General features: G+C 37.0%; 1 protein-coding gene across 1 annotated transcript; it reads left to right on the top strand.

The window, feature by feature from the left end:
* The first annotated feature begins 470 nt into the window (after positions 1 to 470).
* Positions 471 to 8,930, top strand: KERA (keratocan). The gene is made up of 4 exons (XM_019473457.1): positions 471 to 530; positions 648 to 742; positions 2,061 to 2,953; positions 8,380 to 8,930. Exons 3-4 carry the CDS (start codon positions 2,068 to 2,070, stop codon positions 8,550 to 8,552), a joined length of 1,059 nt encoding a protein of 352 aa, XP_019329002.1. The 5' UTR covers positions 471 to 530; positions 648 to 742; positions 2,061 to 2,067; the 3' UTR covers positions 8,553 to 8,930.
* The last annotated feature ends 10,845 nt before the right edge of the window (positions 8,931 to 19,775 follow it).

The following is a 19,775-nucleotide window of genomic DNA, read 5'->3' as shown; positions in this document are numbered from 1 at the left end:
ATGAAAATATGTTATTAAAAAATTCTTAGCAAATGCTTTTGCTATCTTCTTCTCCTAATCAAGAATTATGTCTTTAAATGGCATGGCAGCATCTGCATTTGATAAAAATCAAATAAAATATTTCCGTAGAAACAGATGGCACTGTTTTTAATTCTTTGTGGCCAGTTCAGGTATTATGAGAATGAATTATGATGTAAGTGAGCTTTGCGTGTAAATTATCTTCTGACAAAAATTTTGAATAAAGGTACATTTTGTGTTACCTGTTTCATCTAGACCAGTTCCTCTCATCTGCTAAAACATAAAAATCAAATGCCTTCAGCTTTGTGGCTGCTTGATATTAAAGTCAGGATTTCCTGTCTTTTCCTGCGTAGGTGCTGAGGTGCCTTAGTTATTTTAGGGGTTAAAAGCTGTAGCCACTGATGCGTATATATTAGGCTGTATTCATAGAACACGGCTTGTAGCCTGACTCAAGCTATTACAGTCTGACAACAGTGACCAATAGAAAGAGAAGAAAATCCAAGAAAGCTGAGGTAAGCCCAAACTCTGAAGCAATGTCAAATTAGAAACAATAGCTAATAAGGTGTGTGTGGTAATACATCTGGGAAAATTAGAATGTACTTCAAGTTTTATATGCTATTAATTCTTAGGACAGGAAGCAAACACAGTTGTTAGCAGCCAAAGGCTGTGAATTTACAGTGATTTCTAACTGGCTTCAGATAGCTACAGGAACTTGACTAACAAGGTAAATTATTTTATATTTCTTTTTAAAATTGTTATTAAGGTTATGAATATTTACACAGTGAGAAGTTGCCATTTCACTGTGTAAATTAGAGATCTTATTCTTCAGAAATATTTTATTTGTCCTTTTTTGGAGTGCTTCCAGATAGCAGTTTCTGAGGCTGGAAGATCTGTAGGATACTGACTTGTTTACTGCTAATAACAATGTCGAAAACTATTAAATGACTACCTATCATATGCAGCAACTTAACTGAGCTCTTAACCTTACTGGTGCCTTAACCCTATGAGAGAATTTACTTTATATTTAAATACTATTTTTTCCAAAACTAACCTCCTAATTTTGACCAGAAATTTCAGCTACCAGTCTCTTGCTTCTGCATTGCAAAATGCTTGCTAATCTTCATCAGAAAGCAAGCAAGATAACAGAGTTTGTTAAGCCCTGTTTTACAGTACAAGCTACAAAAATATTTCCTTTTGGAGAAAATTACCATTGATTATTTTGTTCATCATTTAATGGTGGAAGAGGTTAAACAAAGAAAATAATTAAGTAGGTAAAATAGATACAAGATGCAAGAGTGTATATGATATAATTTGGTTAGGACTTACTTTTTGTGTCATTTAGATCAGGCATTTGTTTTGGCTGTTTGCTTTAAAGAAGGAAATTCATAACTTTGGATATGAGAGTGAATGAGGGAGGGGAATGGATTACTCATATTCCCTCCAAGCTTTTTAAGAACATGCCCAACAAACAGCTGTTAAAATACTCTTTGATCTTTCACTTTTCTGTGATGAGAAAAGACCCTGGAAAATCTGATCCAGATGCAATTATAATTTCAGAGAGAGGAAAAACAGAACAGAGGGTATGATTAATTTTAAAAGGAAGAACACTGAGTACAATAGTATTTATATCATCATGGTATTGATAGCTTTACTGAAGATGGTACATTATATAAAGTGGTTTATAGCTCTGTACAGGAAAACTTAAATAAATTTATAAGAAACACTGATTTAATGTCAGAAAAATGATCCATGATTTCAGGTTCTTTGAAATGACTCTTGCATAAACATCAGTTAAATCGGTAGCCAATGTGGAGTCTAAGTTGAATCAGGAAAATGTTCTTCAACATGTAGCACTGAATTGTTTATACCTCTTATATTACTGTTCAGTTTTTCCTTAACATACTACAGGTAATACCACAGAGGACAGAATTTGGCTGTTTATAAAGGAAATATTTTTTTCTATGTAATACTGCTTTGTTAATGTAGCTTGCTGTTAGAGAGTTCTGTTGAGAGACAGCTAATTGTTTTTCTCCCCTTCCAAGGCAAACAATGACTCTAAAAGTCTACACAAGCCTTTTGCTCTTATTCTTGGTCAATTCTGTGTGGACTCGAACTGTGAGACAAGTTTATGATGAGCTGGATCCTGAGCATTGGGCTCACTACACTTCTGAGTGTCCACGAGAGTGCTTTTGTCCTCCTAGTTTCCCCAATGCATTATACTGTGATAACAAAGGACTTAAAGAAATACCTCCAATCCCAGCAAGAATTTGGTATCTCTATCTTCAAAACAATCAAATTGAAACAGTTTCAGAGAAACCTTTTGTGAATGCCACTCATCTGAGATGGATAAATCTGAACAAGAATAAGATCACCAACAGTGGAATTGAGAGTGGTGTGCTGAGCAAGCTGAAAAGGCTGCTTTACTTATTCCTTGAAGATAATGAATTGGAAGAGGTGCCTGCCCCATTACCAGTGGGCCTGGAACAGCTAAGACTGGCTAGAAATAAAATCTCTAGAATCCCAGAAGGAGTCTTCAGCAACTTGGAAAACCTTACTATGTTAGATCTGCACCAGAACAGTTTGTTGGACAGCGCTCTTCAAAGTGATACCTTCCAAGGACTCAACAACCTTATGCAACTCAACATAGCAAAAAATTCACTCAAGAAAATGCCTTTAAGCATTCCAGCTAACACACTGCAGCTGTTTTTGGACAACAACTCCATTGAAGTGATACCAGAAAACTACTTCAGTGCAATACCCAAAGTGACTTTCCTTAGGCTGAACTACAATAAATTATCTGATGATGGTATTCCCCCAAATGGGTTTAATGTTTCATCTATTCTAGATCTACAGCTGTCTCACAACCAGCTTACTAAAATTCCACCAATCAATGCTCATCTCGAGCACCTTCACCTTGATCACAACAGAATCAAAAGTAAGTGTGTATTGTCAGTGTGGGATCCTACCAAGAAATAATTATTTTAAAATGTCTGCTTAACTACAAAAAATGCTCTTTGAAATAAAGAGATTAAAAATGTGCTGTAGATTATAGGAAGATGAGCAAGAGGACCTCCCACAGGCCAGTTTTCAAGTCAGGTCTAAAATATGACAACCAAATATATGCATGGAGGTAATACCACATGTGAAAAACGTTCATATGCAGACAGAAAAAGCATTTTGCAAGCAGATCAGAAATATGAGCGGATTAAGGAGAATTTGTGCATTCACATTTTGCTATGTACATGCCAGTAACCAGTTTGTGGGAACAAATTAAGTTTCCCACAGAAAGGCTAAGAGTAAATAAGCAAGAAACAACAACAAAAAAGTGGGTGCCACAAGTTAGGATATTCAATCCACATCTGTATGACTCTTAGAATTTCAAAGTTCCTGAGCACGTTATGGACCACTAAACTAACAGAATTGCTGTATGCTCAATTCTTCTGAGTATATCTCTGCCCACCTAAATTATGTAGTAGGAGCTTAAGGTGAGGCACCCTTAAAATGGAATAAAATATTGGCTGCAGTCAACAAAATCTATTTCAAATATGACTAATTAGAAAGTGGATATTGAATATTTCAGTCTTGAATATCCTCCCCATCTTTTGTTTACTGTGCACAAAATGCAGACACTTGGGTTTAGTCTTCATGAAAAATCTTTCACTTGACTTTACAGAAGTTTTGTCCTACTAAGGTTTATCTCCTCAAATGTCTTCTAACATTTTCCACTTTGTATAAATGAGACAAGGTTTTGTACCCAAGGCAACAGAAGCTTGTGGTCATGTCATAGTTCTGCTTCTAGCACTGCTTCCAGATTCATCCAGATACAGCAGGGATGTGGTTAGGGACACTGGGTAAAGTATCTGTTCAGCAAGTCCCATAGACCTTAAATCCTTTGTTTCATGCCAAAAGCCAAAATCAAAGTGATGACTTTCTATTTATCACTGCACAGAAGGTAACCAAGTCTCTACATTTGTCTTCCTGTCATGCTGATTTAATCAAATAAATGGTTTCTTATTCCTGTATTGTGTCACTGTAGTTCACAAATATACTAAAAATAATGGTTTGGCTTCTGTATGAAACAAGGACATATCAAAGAAAGATACCTATTAATTCACTGCAGGTTAATTCACTGCATTTTGCAAAATAAATCTATAAAACCTTGTAAAGAAAAATCAATTTTGTACAACTGGCACATATTTAAGTGGCCTGCAAGAAGTCTAAAAGTTAATTAGGCTTGTGACATAGGTTGTTACTGAACATATTTATTTGCCCCCTGGTTACAAAGGGATTTATTTTAATTGCTTCACTGCAGGGCCTCAGGTGCAGACTTTATCTCCTGTCACTTTAAGTGGACACTAAATTGAAATCAATGGAGTGTAACTTGTCCAGTTTAAGGAGTCTTTTGTGTCTAGGTAGTATTTAAAGACCTGCCAAATTATCTTCCTTTCCTAAATAAGTTTAAAAAAGGTGAAAACCATGAAAATCAATGTGTAGTATGTGCAATATCAAGTCCCATTTTCCAATGACACATGGGTACCCATGAGCCTAAATCACAATAGTTTTCCACAAGCCTTATATTCCTTAATGCCTTTACCACTTTTCAAAATTCATTGCTAAATTAAGCACAACACTGCTCCTAATTTAAAAAAAAAAAAAGTTTTTATTCTTAGTAACCACATATAAAGGAATCAAAAAATATTAAAAAAGGCAACCTGACACCTTAAATGAAATGTAGGTATTATGTAAGGCACATTCTACCACATAGCATAATTGTCCAAGAGGTAAGGGATAACGACACAGTCTTCATGAGACACTGCTCTAATAGATGGTATCTCAAAGGGCCTTTAGGCCCTTTGCAATTTAGGATTGCAAACAAGGAATGTAATTCCATCAGGCAGGAGTAATAACATGTGGCATTCATTCTGCAGATTGATTTTGTCATCTTAAACCCAGGAAGATGATGATCAGTCATTACTTTAAGATAACCCATGTAAAAGATTTGAAAGAAAAATAACTGTAAAAGCCTGGATCTGGTTTCTCTACAAAAGAGTCCCCCTGAAGGTTTACTTTTACGTGTGCAGTACAAACCCTTTTTATAATATTAATTCTCAGATACCCCTGCACACCTGCCAATTGCTGCTTTATTTTCCCTTGGTGGTTCATAGTTACACTGCTGGCATTGCAAGAGCTCAGACAACAAAATTTCTATGTAAATATTATTTGCCTACTTCTTATTGTATGTTATTGTATAACATCAGTTCTTCATGTAAGTCCAAAGCCCTATTTCTCCAAGGAGAGTTTATGAAGATATAAGGCAATATCCTGAAGTTCAGTGAAGTCAATGATAGCCTCATCATTGGTCTCAGTGGAACCAGGATTTTGCCTCTGGTCCCTTCCCCGAGGTTCTCAGTGAACAGAGGAAAAAAAGTACTTGAAGTTTGGAAGCAAAATCAACATAAAACCAAAACTAATTATGGCTACAACAGATATGCACCACACTTGTTCCATGGCATTTTAAAACACACATGTTTACATATTTATTTATGAGATACACATGCAAGGTTCTGGGGAGATGTCAAATGATGGAAAAGGGAGTGTTAGAGGAAGCAAAAAGAAGAGAAGGCATGAAATGATGATATAGCAAGTAAGCAAGGGTAAGCAGGTGGTATTACAGTGTGATAAAAGGGAGAGAACATTAAGTTCCTCTAGAGGAACACCAGGAGATTGGGATAGCTCCTCTGAGCTAATATTATTCCATGTGTAGAGAAAAGGAGAAGTCCTTGGGACAAGTAGCAATGCCAGTCTGTCAGAATCCATTATAGGATATTTGGAAAGAAATGGTTGAAGTTACAGATCCTGACGACTTGTCAGACTCCTGCGCTATAGCTGGTACTAGCTTCTTTGCTGGAAGAGCCCAGAAAGATACAGATTTCCAGGCTGATCCATGGCTGCTGCAGTTAAGTATTATGTGAAAAGGAGAAAGGGAGTCCAACTATTCGAGTTGGACTACAGTGAGTGCAGCCAGAGGTTACAAGAATAGAACAGAAATATGCTCACAGTCATATATGTCAGAACACATCTATCTTCTAGATCAACTTACTTTCTGAATGTTTCTAAATTATGAGTTTTACTGGAAAAGAAACAGGATCTTCTGTGGTTCTTCAGCAGACATACAGTATTAGCCATTAATGAGAACCTCTTTTGCAGTTTTCCCCTACAGCAGCTCCAGAGTCTCATTTTTAAATATTACACCATTTAACAATACTGTTGACAACAGGTGGAATTCATCTTATTTGAATTAACCATCCTAGATTTCTGTATCTAGTTTGGGTTAGTCATACAGACCACCTACTCAGTTAATGGAAGGAGATACACAATTGCAGAGGGAAAATCATCCCATCTTAAGGAAGCGTTCATCTCTCTCCAGAGTTTATGAACAGAGTCTAAATGGTTTACTTAGACTGACACTTACCCTCTACATGGATCAGTTTAGGTAGGGTGAATTGTACCCGTGTAGATGGATTGTCCCTCCTGCTTAAGCAAAATTCAGCAATATACCCATGAACAGGACTGCAAGAGAAGAGGAGAGAGAGAGAGGCTTTTACTCCTCTGATAGTTTGGGTAGGATTTCCTGTTCATGGGAAGAGAACAATAAAAAACCAAACCACTTCATATCACACATCATCAGGAAATAACTTCTTCATAGGTGGCCTGTGGTTAGAGAACTGCTGCCTCACTTTAAGGTTGGAGTAATTAACCCAGTGAAAACTAGTGCAGTGGGATAGTTTCTAGGTCAGAGAACACAGAGATTTAGAACACACTTGAAGCCATCTTGTCTCCTAAGGACAGTAGTGCTGACCTGAAAAGGCAGATATTTTCTGCTACATAGTGTTGATTCACTTGTAAAACTTTTAATAATTGCTTTCATAATGAAGCCTCACTCTCAAGCTTCCTGCTTTGTAGCTTCACACATAAAAATAAGTTGTAGCTTGTTTCTTCGAAGAATATCAAATGCTTTACAAACATTAATCAAATATCACAACATAGGCAAAGACATTTTGATATCATGGATATGATAAAAGTCTTAGGCCTTGGCCAACTGGATGTATTTATCTAGTTTCCATGACAAAGATAAAGTCCATTTCCAAGATGTTGCAAACATCTGGGCAGTTTTTCAAAATTTATAAATGTTTTTTTTTCTTTTAAAAAAAAAGGGGGGGGGGGGGGTGTTTCATTATAACATTTAACCAATTTGGGGGTTTATAATAAAGGTGTGGGATAATATCATTGGTAAATATAAGGGGAGAAAAATTTTGGTAGAAAGCTTTTCTTTTCCTATTTCTGGGTTGCTAAAAAACCTGTGCTCAAAAAAAATCTGTTATACACACATTCTCCATTCAATCACTTTTTGCAGATGGTCTGGGGCCAACAAGATCCTCAAGCAGTCACACCAATCACTAAATACCTTAATTTGGTCAAAGAAATTTGACATTTTTGATAAACAAACACCATTTCATTATTTTCTAGAATAAGGCCATGATGAGGCTGAAATAAGGCAGCGGCAGCCTCATTATTCAACAACTGAAGACAAAATATGAAAAGCATTTTAGCCAAGTGACAGTGCAGAGGTAGCTTAAGGAAGACAATGTAAAGAACTCAATCTATTGGACTCTTATCAAAATGGGTAATGATTTAAGCCATAGTTTCAAATTTTATCTGAACTGAAACAAACTATGTGTGATTTATAAAGAATTTTAAGGACTTGTTGGCTTTCAGATTAGGAAGAAAAATATCCCATTGCACGAGTTACATTCTTGTAATTAAAACCAACTGTACTGAAAAATTTGAGAGAACAGGAAAGTACAGATATTAAAAGTTACAGACACTATATGAAAAGCTCCTCTGATGCATGACTTATTATTTTGAATGCAAGATCTTCATTGGGGAATGTTATCAGCTAAAATTAATATACTGTCATTGCAGTAAGATGTTCAAAATCCCTCAGCATTAACCTTGTTCTCTGAGGGCAGAGAGCTATTTCTCAATGAACAGTTACCCAGTAGTTGTCTAAATTAGTTTCCTCTCTGTCCAAGGTAAAAATATACATCCAGTGGCCTTTATTCATAACTGCAGCACATTAAATATGTGATTCACTGATCTAGATTACATTATGTTAAGGTGTATTTTTGCTTGATCAAAAAAAGCAATTAATTGTTAATTCGGCATTTTCCAACTCTGATAGGAGCAAGTGTCTCCCATACAAATATCAGTGGAAGCCTGTTTTATTTGTTTTCTAAATGAATTTTATCTTCATGAACCTTTCCTATGGAAATTACCTAACATGTTGATCTACATTTTCAGGTGTCAATGGTACTCAGATATGCCCAGTCTCAATTTCCGTAGCAGAAGACTATGGGTTTTATGGCAACATCCCTCGCCTCCGATACCTTCGCCTGGATGGAAACGAAATTCAACCTCCAATCCCATTGGACATCATGATATGTTTCCAACTACTTCAAGCTGTTGTCATATAAAGATATCACGGTGTCACTCTTGTGCTGTGAGAGTGCTAAGATACAAGTTTTGCTGGAATGAAACTTGTTCTAACTCATAAATCAAGAAGTAACAGCTTTATTTTGACTTTAATTTTTTCTTTGCTTGCATCTTTTCTATGGCTGAAAAGATTGTTCCTCTTTCAGAAGAGATTTTGGATGGCCATGAAACATGCTTAACACTTTACCTAGGAATTCCTAATGCGAATATATTGAAAATCGTCTGTGTAAGATCCCAAATATTCCAAAGCAAATTCTTGTCTACTCCATCTTTCTTGTTAAATGCTACAATGTCTATCCTGTTAACATCATTGCTACAGACAAATTATAGCTCCTTATTTTGTTACATAGTAACTAACACAATGAATTTGGGTGTACTTGGCTAAATATATATGCTAGAAAAATCATGAGTTGCATGACTACTAGTTATCAGAACTGCCACTGCCTTTTTTAAGATAGTGACTAATGGTGAACAACCACTTAACATGTAAATAACTCATAAATTGCTGTCATCCTTTGAAAGCTGATAATTTTAGGTCATGAAGTATATGAGGCTCAGAGTCCAAAGCAATATTCTGAATATATATTGTTGTATGGACTCATTTAGTGTATGATTTCAGAACTGGAATACACTGATTCAACTCAAATTCAGGGACAAGGGAACATGAGATGAAATCTTGGTCTATCAAAGTGCCAATTTTCTGCTGTTTCATTCTGCAGTATTCCATTTCTAGTTTTGACACTATTTCTTTCTGTAGCTTTGGGATAGTCATTGAATATTTGGTTTATTTTAGCTTCCATAGAGATAAAACCAAGAACAGTAATAAATATATATTTCACAGACCAGGTACTTCACAAAAATTGGAATGGCTAGTTAATATAACGGTGATAAAAAGAAAATTAAGAAATTAAGAGATTCATCCCTTCCCAATTATTTACTGAACTAGCCAAATATTTGCATAGGAATTGTATCAGTTTAAGCAAATACAGTCAACTCAGAGCAGTATTTAGCTATCTGCTGACTCATATACGCGCACGTAATAACACTGGATTTTAGAGAAGTCCAGGTATTTAGAATAAAGCACATTCACAATTTGCTAACAAGGGAGATATCAGCAGGCATCTTTTTATAAAATCTGGTCTTTTTTTTCCCCCTATTTTTATAAGATACTAGTGGGATTTCAATACACAATTTCAATATTAGAGTCAACTATTCACTGGGAGAGCATGACATTTTTATTTCTGATAGCCAGCACGACAGACTATCCATCAGTCATATTATTTTAGTCTTCTTGTATTTGTAGGTAGAAGCAATTAGTTGTTCCTTGATAGCTTGCATCTATTTCTAACATTTTAAGACTGGCCTCAGTAACAAGCATTTAAAGACTATGCATGTGGTATAATTTTTTCTTTGAAGATGAAGCATTTTCTTAAAAGTAGATTTTTAAAAGGGTTGAGAACTGCAATTTCTAACATTCAATCTCTTTTTATCTGAAAATCAGGGCTTATTCTGTTCCAGTGCACTTGTGGAAATAACCCAGTATAAAAACCCAGCATAGAAATAACCCATTCAGAAATCCTATCACAAAAACATTTATTTTTTGCAGTTCTTTCTATGAGATTGCTGAGAAACTCCTGCCCTTCTAGCAAAATATTTTCTGTACCTCTGTGTTCACCTTATATGAAAAAATACAGATTTAAAAAGTCTCTACAATATGTATGCATGTTTACCTATGTTCTTTACTCAATAATAGCACAGTAATTTATTTTTTGGGGAAAAAAAAAGTTATGTGACAATACTACTAATTAAATTATAACAATAATTATGTGCTTGTACTTGGAAATGAATTTCTACTTTAAACAAAGAACAAATATACATATTCCAAAGTGAATATTCACAGCATCTATGCATATTATTAACATTATTTATAGTTCTAACTGATCGTACAGCAAAGCGTCTTGAAGTTCCAGCCAAAAATTATGACCCTGTTAGGCACTATATACATATTAAACCAGAAAAGACTAACCCTTCCACAAAGAGATGTCAAGCTTATATATGAGAAGGGATGATATGTAAAATCATATAGGGACACTGGAGCATCAAGGTACTCAATTTTCTTGATAGGGGCATTATGTGATGAAATCTGGGGCACGTAATATGATGAAATCACTTTTAGCAGTTATTTTCCACCAGCTGGCCTGATATTAATGGATTTTTCCAATCCACTGTAGGGTGGAAAGCTTTATTAATTAGTTCTTCAAAGGTCAGTTCTATCTTACGGAACAATCTTTGGACAGATGCAGACTGATGCTCAAGACTTGTCCCTGTCAAATCCCAGTTTATCTGGGTGAAGACAAAAATTCATGATACATCCTTGGACAAACTTTTATTGGGCTGAAGAGCTGCTGCTGCCAAGTGCTCTGTGTTCTACACCTTTGATACAACCTGCTGACTCTGCATCTGGGAACTGTTTAATAAAGAGAAAATCCTAAGTATCCTCATTTAGGCTGATTTGTCCCATCTTGATTCCCTCTCCCAGAATGAGCAGTATGAAGTAGAATGAAAAATAGTCATGTTACTGCAGTGACTGTCACAAGATAAATCAACCCTGGTTGGGGTTTGAGCTGCTTTACTGCACGCATGTCTCTATTTGCAACAGTCTTAATGTTCTTAAACATTCTGGGAAAGTTGGTGAAATTTCCCCTCAGACTGCAACAGCAGGCCTAAATTGCATTATTGTGTGGAACTAAACAATATAGGCTTTCAACCATACCTCATTCAATCCATTCGTTATGCCAGAAGACTATAAAGGAAAATGTAAAACACAGTGTCCTTTTCTCTATGAAGAAGGTCCCTAAAACAATGTAAAAAAGCATCACTGTGCTTGAAAGTCTGATGTTAATTCTTCCTAATCCAAGATTGGTCTGACTCCCCACTGATATTTCCTGCTTCAGAAAAAATCGCAGTCTCTTCCACTGCAAGGAGGGAGGAACAGACCTCTCAGCTGTCCTGTCTGAACCCACAGCTGCCTTCATAAAGCTGACATTTGTTTCACTTAATTGTCAGAGCACATCACAAACAGTTTTGAATGGAATATCATGTACAGAAACAAAGACATTTACAAGTATGAGAGGTTGAGAACAAAGCAGGTCACCTTAAGTACACTGCAATTGTGGTCAATCACTAACCAAACCACAAACACCTAGTGCTTTGCCAGAAATGTATATTACGTATGAGTTAATTTTGAAATTATGGCTGTTAACACAGATGTGCTATCACCTCAGCCCAGGGTACAGACAGTTGCTCTGTAAAGAAGAGCATTAAAGCAAAGTGAGAGACTCGAGAACTGAGAAATACCCAGATGTTTCTGACACATCTGCCAGCTTGATTGGAGGCTGGATGCTTGATCTATCAAAAAACTGTGTGGTTTTATAACGCAGCTGGCTCTGCAGGAAGGAAAGCCCTTTATAGATACTGCCAGCATAGTTAAAATTTCAGCCATATGCATGAATCTCCTTTCTCCGTACTCTTCTCTGGCATTTTCTGTTTCTTTCGCAATATTCCAGTTTGCTACCACTTTCTCCTTCAATATTTTTAATGAAAAACACCACCACAACAATCATCTGCAGAGATGCCAGTGACCACAGCAGCTTGTATGACACTTGAAGGAAGAAACACAAACACTAAGAGGTAAAAATTTGGAAGACAACTAGAAAGCCAATTTACATGTTTGTAATTACTAACTCCAACACATATCCTGTGTCACTGAAGGGATTTTCATTCACCCTTGCTGCTCTCAAATTGTTTCCAATGTCTGCCACAAATGCTTGCTGTCATTTTTCCAGCCTACAAAAACTATTTGCTGATATTATATTGCAGCTAGTTTCATTATCTATCTGGAATCAGATTATTGTAACACCTAAACTGTTGTGTTGGTTGTTGAATGGCTAATAATCTCACTTCTGCCATTTGTGGCAGAGAATCTTTGGCATTGTTGAACTCAGCAAGTAAACATCCTCCTCTTGACTGAAAGCCTCCCATAATTGCATTTTTTTCCCCAGAATTGCTTACCCTTTTAAACATAAAGGGTAGCTCTACAAGCCACATCACTGTCTCAGTAATGATACTCAGGAGAAGTACTAACCACTTGAAGTCAAGCGTATGAAGCAATATGCATCATTTGCATCATGTTCTGCCTTAGCTAATTTACCTTCTTCCCCATTAGTAGAGGTAATATCTCTTCTGAGTCCTGTGCTTGCTCTGTCAGTGCTAGTTCAAACAAATCTGTACTGTAATGAATTTGAAACCTTTCCCAATACAGTTGTTTCTTACACTCCCTGCACTGTTGCCAACAGCCTGGGTATTCTTCTTACTGTTTTTGTCTTGGTTTCTGTAGCATATGCATTTGACCAACCTATCTGCCTATCAGTTTGATTTAGTTTTGTTTCTTCAGTGTTTTTTAGCTTAAGCGTGTTTATACATTCTGCGCTAATGGTTGTTCTGATTTCATCTGTTTCCTGGCAGTTCAGCTGCATCTGGGTTTCTCTAGGGGAAGCACCATCCTGACTGCCGCACGCATACTGCAGCAGAACAGCATGCCCCGTTGCTCACAGAATTCACACCTCCTCCTACGCACATGCGGGGACCCAGGCTGATGTTGTCATGTAGATAGGCTATATCTGGAAATCTCTTTTCCAAGGCTTCCCCTCCCTGCCCCAAGTCTTTTTTGTAGGAAAATTAGTGAAGAAACTGGAATCACATCTTCCACAAACAAAAGCTGTTCCTAATTAGGGGCTGGGGCAATGAAAGTTACATGTGGAATCAGCAGCTCTCAGTGAAGCTAAGCTTTTTCAGTAAGTCATTTATTCATTAAAATGCTCTATCACAGTTTTTGTGAATTATTAGTGAATTCAGAAAAAATATGCAAGTAGTTTCAGCCACGGGAAAGAAAAAAAAAATTAAAACAGTGATCATGCTTCTTATTTAATAATCCTGTGGCTAAGACATCCACGTACCATGATATGCCCTTCTCCAGGTAATGAAACCCTGGAATTTGTCTGAAATCATACTCCTACAACTAGGAAGCCTATTTCAAGGAGGGTAATCTCCTTGTGATACTCTGCTTTGTCTCAGGACTTTAAATAATCACTGATTCTCTATCCTGGCAGTGAGGATAACCTTCATGGTATTATAGGATCTAGGCTCAAATCCTTGTCTGAATCAGAAGCAGAGTGAATTGGAGTGTAGAAGTTTTTCTCTGAGGAGGCTGTTTTGAGCACCAAGACTAGAGTTTCAGTCTGTTTTGCGAATCCTAAGATTTGTTTCTTTTAATGACTGGAAGTGCTTCAAACAAAAAAGACTGATCGTAACCCTTCCCAACACTACTTAGCAGCAGAATAGGCAGGAGCTACTCTGCTGAAGTGACACCTAAAATGTCTTCTCTGAGAAAGCTGCCAGGTTCAGGACCCCCACAATCCCTGCCTCCGAATTATTGGCCAAATGGAGAAGTGAAAGCTGTTGGTGCAGATTTTCTCTGAAGGTCATGGTGGTTTGGATCTTTTAAAAATCTAGTCATTTATGTGTTTGTTTTGGTTTGATGTAAGTTCCTTAGCATTCAATTTAAAATACAAAAAAAACATGGTGTGAGGTTTATTTTCCATTTCAATAAGAAAAGAAGATGAAAATATTTAATTCTTAGTCAAATAAACATAAATATTTTTATATTGGTCTGAACATCAGAAAAGCCAAACAGAAAAAGCCAATTTTCTGTTCTCGAGCCAAGATTTCTGTGTTTTCCTTTTTTCCTCCATTGGTCTTTTTTTTACATTTGCATTCTGTCTGGGATCACATAGCAGTGTTATCAGGTATTGAAGAACATTAAGAATGATTTCAGCTGCAATATTATGCATGCTTCTTATTCTCCTCAAAGTATTAATAAGACTCGTGCCTGTATTTTCCTACTTTTGCAAGCTCTGCATACAGGCCCTTTTTTATGCTGTTTCAACTGCAATTGTTGTCAATGTTTGTGCAAGATGCTTGTGCAGGAAATACAGCATTCCCAGGGATTCAAGGCTTTGTATGGTGCCTGCTTCCACATATTTAGACATCCACTGCCTACCTCCTGAAGCTCTCGTGGGACTTATTCCTGGTGGTTTAATACTACCTTGATACTGGGATTTTTCCCAATGTTGGTACTGTGAAGGATGGAGCAGGATAAGTCCCATTGTTGCTGGGCTGCTTCTAAACACGGGCCATCTGGGCTGATGGAGGAATGACAGCCTGTGGGCCTTGTGTCTGAGGAGCTGAAGCAGGTGACTAGCAGCTCAAGGTTATGAAGAGGTTGCATTGAGTGGTAGGAATCAAGGCAAGAAGGGTTCAACAACTAAATGAAATCTGTTTTATCACAAACACATGGAGCAGAAAATCAGCACAAGACAGACAGAGATGAAGATGTAATTGGGGCAAACTTTCAGATTTACAAGTACATGCAATTACTTGTATAGGTGAGAAACACGGAAAGAAGCAATAATTAGTTCTGTCTGGCCAAGCATCAAGAACAATGAAAAAAAAAAAAACCAATAGTTTTTTAATTTGTTTCAAGCTCTAGCAGCTTGGAGGATCCTAATACTGATTGAAGTCCAAAAGCCCACCTGATGCATTCTGCTTGGCACATTAGAACCCTATAACACTGCTATCAAATTTAGAAAAAAAACCCTAAATCTTTGGTATATCAGCTGTGCTTTCTGTCAGCAGCTATATAGAACTGCTACCTGAAATACATTTTCTACTACAGCAGACCTTAACGTTAAATGTGTCAAGAAGAAGTAATTAGGAAACAAGTCCACAGCCTGATCTATATCAATGTCAGCAAACAGTTCCCTTTAGGTGGGAGCTGCATGCACTCTGGAGAGCAAATATACTTCTAAAGTAATTGCCTTGCTCCTTTTTGTGTTTCCTTCAAGCAGCCATCCACACAGATTGAACTATCTGAATGTCCATGAACTACCTGGAGAAAAGACACCCCAGTTCTTGCACTTCCATTCCCACAAGGGAGTCTGGAGGCTGAATGAGGGGCAAGGGGAGGAAAGATCCTGGTTTGGCTGGGGAAATTTTCATGGCAGCCCCTGATGAATGGAGACATGAGCCAGGCCTCTTAGACAGGGCTGTCTAAACAAAAGGCTAAAAAAAAAAGGCAACCTAAAAATAAGGAATTCTTTTTAATTACATTTTGGATTTTAAGCATTCATAGGGTTTATAAAATCATACTTTATCCCTGTGTAACAGGACTAAAAATTTCACTGGTTTTTTAACCAAAGCTGAAATTCTCTATAATCGGTGACTTGAAGAACAGAACTTTTAGTATCGTCACTACCTCAGCCTCACCTGGTTCAGTGCCATTTGTCACCGAGTCCACTTAATGATCTCCTGCAGTTGCCTCTTGAGGCATGCTAGCTCAACTCATCGGTGCAGATAGGAGAAAGATCTTTGGAAACCTATGCATGAAGTTTGGACAGTTCGCTGTTAAGGCATAAAACCAGAGGGACTTCAGAGAGAAGAAATAGTGGAAAGCTGTGAATGCAGAAATGGAAACATTTTTCCCCAAAATTTGCTCTTTTGATTGCACTAACTGACTTAACTTTTGCAGGGTTTTCTAATAATGTGTAACGATTTGTACTTCTTGTTTCCCTTCTCAGAGGTAAACTGTAGGTTGGTGACACGAATGGGTTTGTGGCATTGGTTTTTTTTTTGTTTTTCATATTGACCATTGTGATCAGGTCTAAACAGTCATTGGTCAACTCTTCCAAGTCTCCAGAAACTGTTTAAACGTAACAGTTCAGGCACAGCCCATCAGTTATAAGTGCTGCTGAAAGCATATGTAAACATATCCTTTGTTTAAAAAAAAAAAAAAAAAAAGTGCCTCTCCTTTGAAAGCTGTTACTGTTTTCAGGGAAAATGTGTCAAATACTCCTATAGTTTTCATTAACTTGTTCATCATTTCAAAAACCATTTCCATAACAGTTCTGATGAATTCATGCACCTTTTTTAAAAGAAAATAAACTTTGAACAAGCCTATCTTATCATTAGCAGACAATTCAAAATGTTTTAGATAATTCTTTTCACATTGGTCTGCTAGAAGACACCTTTCATGTTGAATATTTGCATCCCATTTAAAAGAAAACACTTATAATTTCTAATTTGTCCCTGCTCTCTGTGTGTGTAGAGACACATATTTTAATTTTAAGACTGTTTTTGAATTCAACAAAATGCCTGAAGAACTGGGAATCACCTGAGCTGGTGACTGCAGTCTACTTGTTTGCTGGGAATGGAAATTCCTATTCTTTCAAGAGAGCAAGCCCTCAGATCAAAACCTCTTAACTCATCTAAAGATGAGTAGGACATGCTGAAGCCCTGTGCCTTCTACAGCTAAAAAAGCTGAAAGCACTGCAAATTACCTAGCTCATACAGCCCTTGACCAGGTGGTGCTTCTGCCTCTGCATCACAAGATCACAGAGATAAGTTGTCAGTTGCTGCTGAACTGTGAGCAGATGCAAACAGTGTGGAAAGGGAAGTGATGTGATAAAGCCTATTTATATGTGATATGATCATATGAACAAATGGGACATGGGTTAATAGATCATAACCAAAATGGCTGTAGATGGTATTCTTTACTTAGAAAGGTATATTAGCCTTTGCCACATTGACGCTCTTTTCCACTGGGGAAAAAAAAAAAAAAAAGCCCTTTTACTGTATTGTAATTGTAGAAAAACTGCCTGTTTAGGGAGAATTCTTAGACATCTCAAAAATCTGTGCAAGAGCTTCAGCTGTAGTTGTTATCAGATTTACGCAGTACTCTCAGATACATGAAAAGGGTTTTGTTGCTGCCAATATTTGGCCAAGTAGCAAAACAATTGTATTTGTCATTTGTCATGTCACCAATATAACCAAAATTTGATAAGGAAGGAGACAAAGGAAGTCAAATACTAGAAGAGAGAAGATGAGAAATGTGAAAAAGAAGACTAGGGAGGGAAAAGAAGAGAAGGAATTTGGGATGGGGTTATAAAAGAGGCAGAAGGAAAATAAGACTAATTTGGAAGAGAAGGAAGCTTGAGAGATGCCTTTTTGGGCATTCCTTTGCATGAGAGTAAAAGGAGGGGGAAGGAGACACAAAGAGATCAGATGTTTTTGGGAGGAAAACTGAGAGCCTGGAAGCTTGGAAACTGCTGGTCCACAATGCCTCTTGTAGCAGTGTGTGGTCTTTCCTAAAACCTGAGACTTATAATGCCTCAGCCTAGTCTAGTCTAGCGTTACTTCTTTGGGGAACTGGCAGGACAGCAACAGCTAATAGTAAGTGTTTAATATTTGTAATGCTGTCTAAAGTGCTGTGATTAATACGTAATCCAACATTTGAGCCCTGTCCAAACACAAAGAAACTGTGCCGATGTGAAAATAACACCCATGAGCTTTCTTCAGATCAGGCATTACTATATTTTGTGCAGTGTTTCATGCTGATGTGGAGTTGCCTTTTAAAATGAATTCCAGAAGGAATATGGTAATATGCCACAACCATGAATTTCGTTAAAGATTTGTTGGAAACCACATGAAGAGGCAATGTCAGCTGGCAAATCAGCTCTGCAGTGTTCTCAGACTTAACCTTTATCCTGCAAACCATATGCTTCTCCATGTGCTTAGTTTTATCAGCTAATGTTTCAGACACTGGCTGATACAAGATCCACAGTCTACTAATTTTCAGTGGCCCTCTAACTTGTTGGGTTTTTCAGAAGTGCTATGGCCCCTTAAATACTTTCAGGTGCTGAATCATGGCTCAGATGTACTACAAGCTCAAAAGCAAAGTTTTGCTTCTTGCTCGCCTCCACTTGACATCATGCAATGAAAAAGTCCTCATTTTTTCTAGGAATAACAGAAAAAAGAGTGTCCATGCTGAAGGAGAAAAGCCAACATTGGATGGTTATAGAAACAATGTTTAAAGAATTTCTAAGTACAGTCCCAACACTGGTTAATCATAAAATCTTTGACATCTCTACTCCTGTAAATGGGATGGCTTTGTAAATTCATCTTATTCAGACAGGTAGACAACCGGATACTTAATCTTGATTAATATGGACCAAATTCAAATTTAAATTCCGTTTGCAGAATATCAGAAATCCAACTCATGGGAATTTTTTCACTGGAGAGCAGGTTACCTTCCCAGATAAACATTTTTCAGGCTTTTTTTTTTTTTTTTTAATGGCAGATAAACATCTGATCTTACATCCTTTGGGGTTCCAGGAATCTACGAGTGAATAGCTTATTACATGGATAGATTGTGTTACTTTGGTCCCAAACGGATTCCAGTCAACAAGTCGACAGTGAAAACAGCAGCACTGTTTTGAAATGGCCATGACAGCAATAGCAACAAAATTCAGCTGTTCCCTCACCCTGGACTATGAAGTCAGTGAAGGAGTCATTCCCAGACAGTGAGGGTGACCTTATGGCCTCCTATTAAAAAATGAAGGGAAAACAAAGGGGTAAAAGGAAAATTGTGTGAATTTCCCTAAGTCCTTTTCTACTTTAACAATATCTAGAACAGTGCAAAAAGACATTAACTTTGAGGGCTGAATTTCAGTGACAAATAGGAGGGAAAGTTGAGAAGAAAGGACTCAATAGCTCTCATATCAAACCCCTCTACCCACAGTATTGCTTTTTGGCTCAACCTTAACACAATGGCATTTTTATTTCAATACATAATCTAGTTAAGGAAAAAAAAAAGTTGTTCTGGATCATGCGTTCCCTCTCCACATCTACACATTTTCTTGCCAGAATCCCACAGTGGTAGGGTTGCTCTCTGTGTCAGCAGCACATGACTGAGTGATACATATGCTCATTTCAGTATGTTGTTTTCTAATTAAATATATGTGTAGCACACAAAAGAAACATACTATATACACATAAGACACCGGGTAGAGGAAGAGGCACAAGAGTGAATAAAATATATTATGAAATGAAGACTTCCATTAAACTGGTTTTAGTTAGAGAAAAATTATGCTTTTAACCAAAATTAATGCTTCAAGCTATTCCAGAAATAATTCAAGAGAAATGAAATAAGAATGAGGTACATGAAAGCTTCTGAGTTTGCAATAGTAACAGCTGTGTCTAGAGAACCTGGGCAAAAGAGTTTTTTTATTCAAATACGTCTGTTTTAAATA

Source organism: Aptenodytes forsteri, unplaced genomic scaffold (genome assembly GCF_000699145.1).
Source record: "Aptenodytes forsteri isolate BGI_AS27 unplaced genomic scaffold, ASM69914v1 Scaffold53, whole genome shotgun sequence".
Lineage (NCBI taxonomy): Eukaryota > Metazoa > Chordata > Aves > Sphenisciformes > Spheniscidae > Aptenodytes > Aptenodytes forsteri.
Note: the sequence above shows the minus strand (reverse complement) of the source record. Positions and strands in the feature narration are given on the sequence as shown.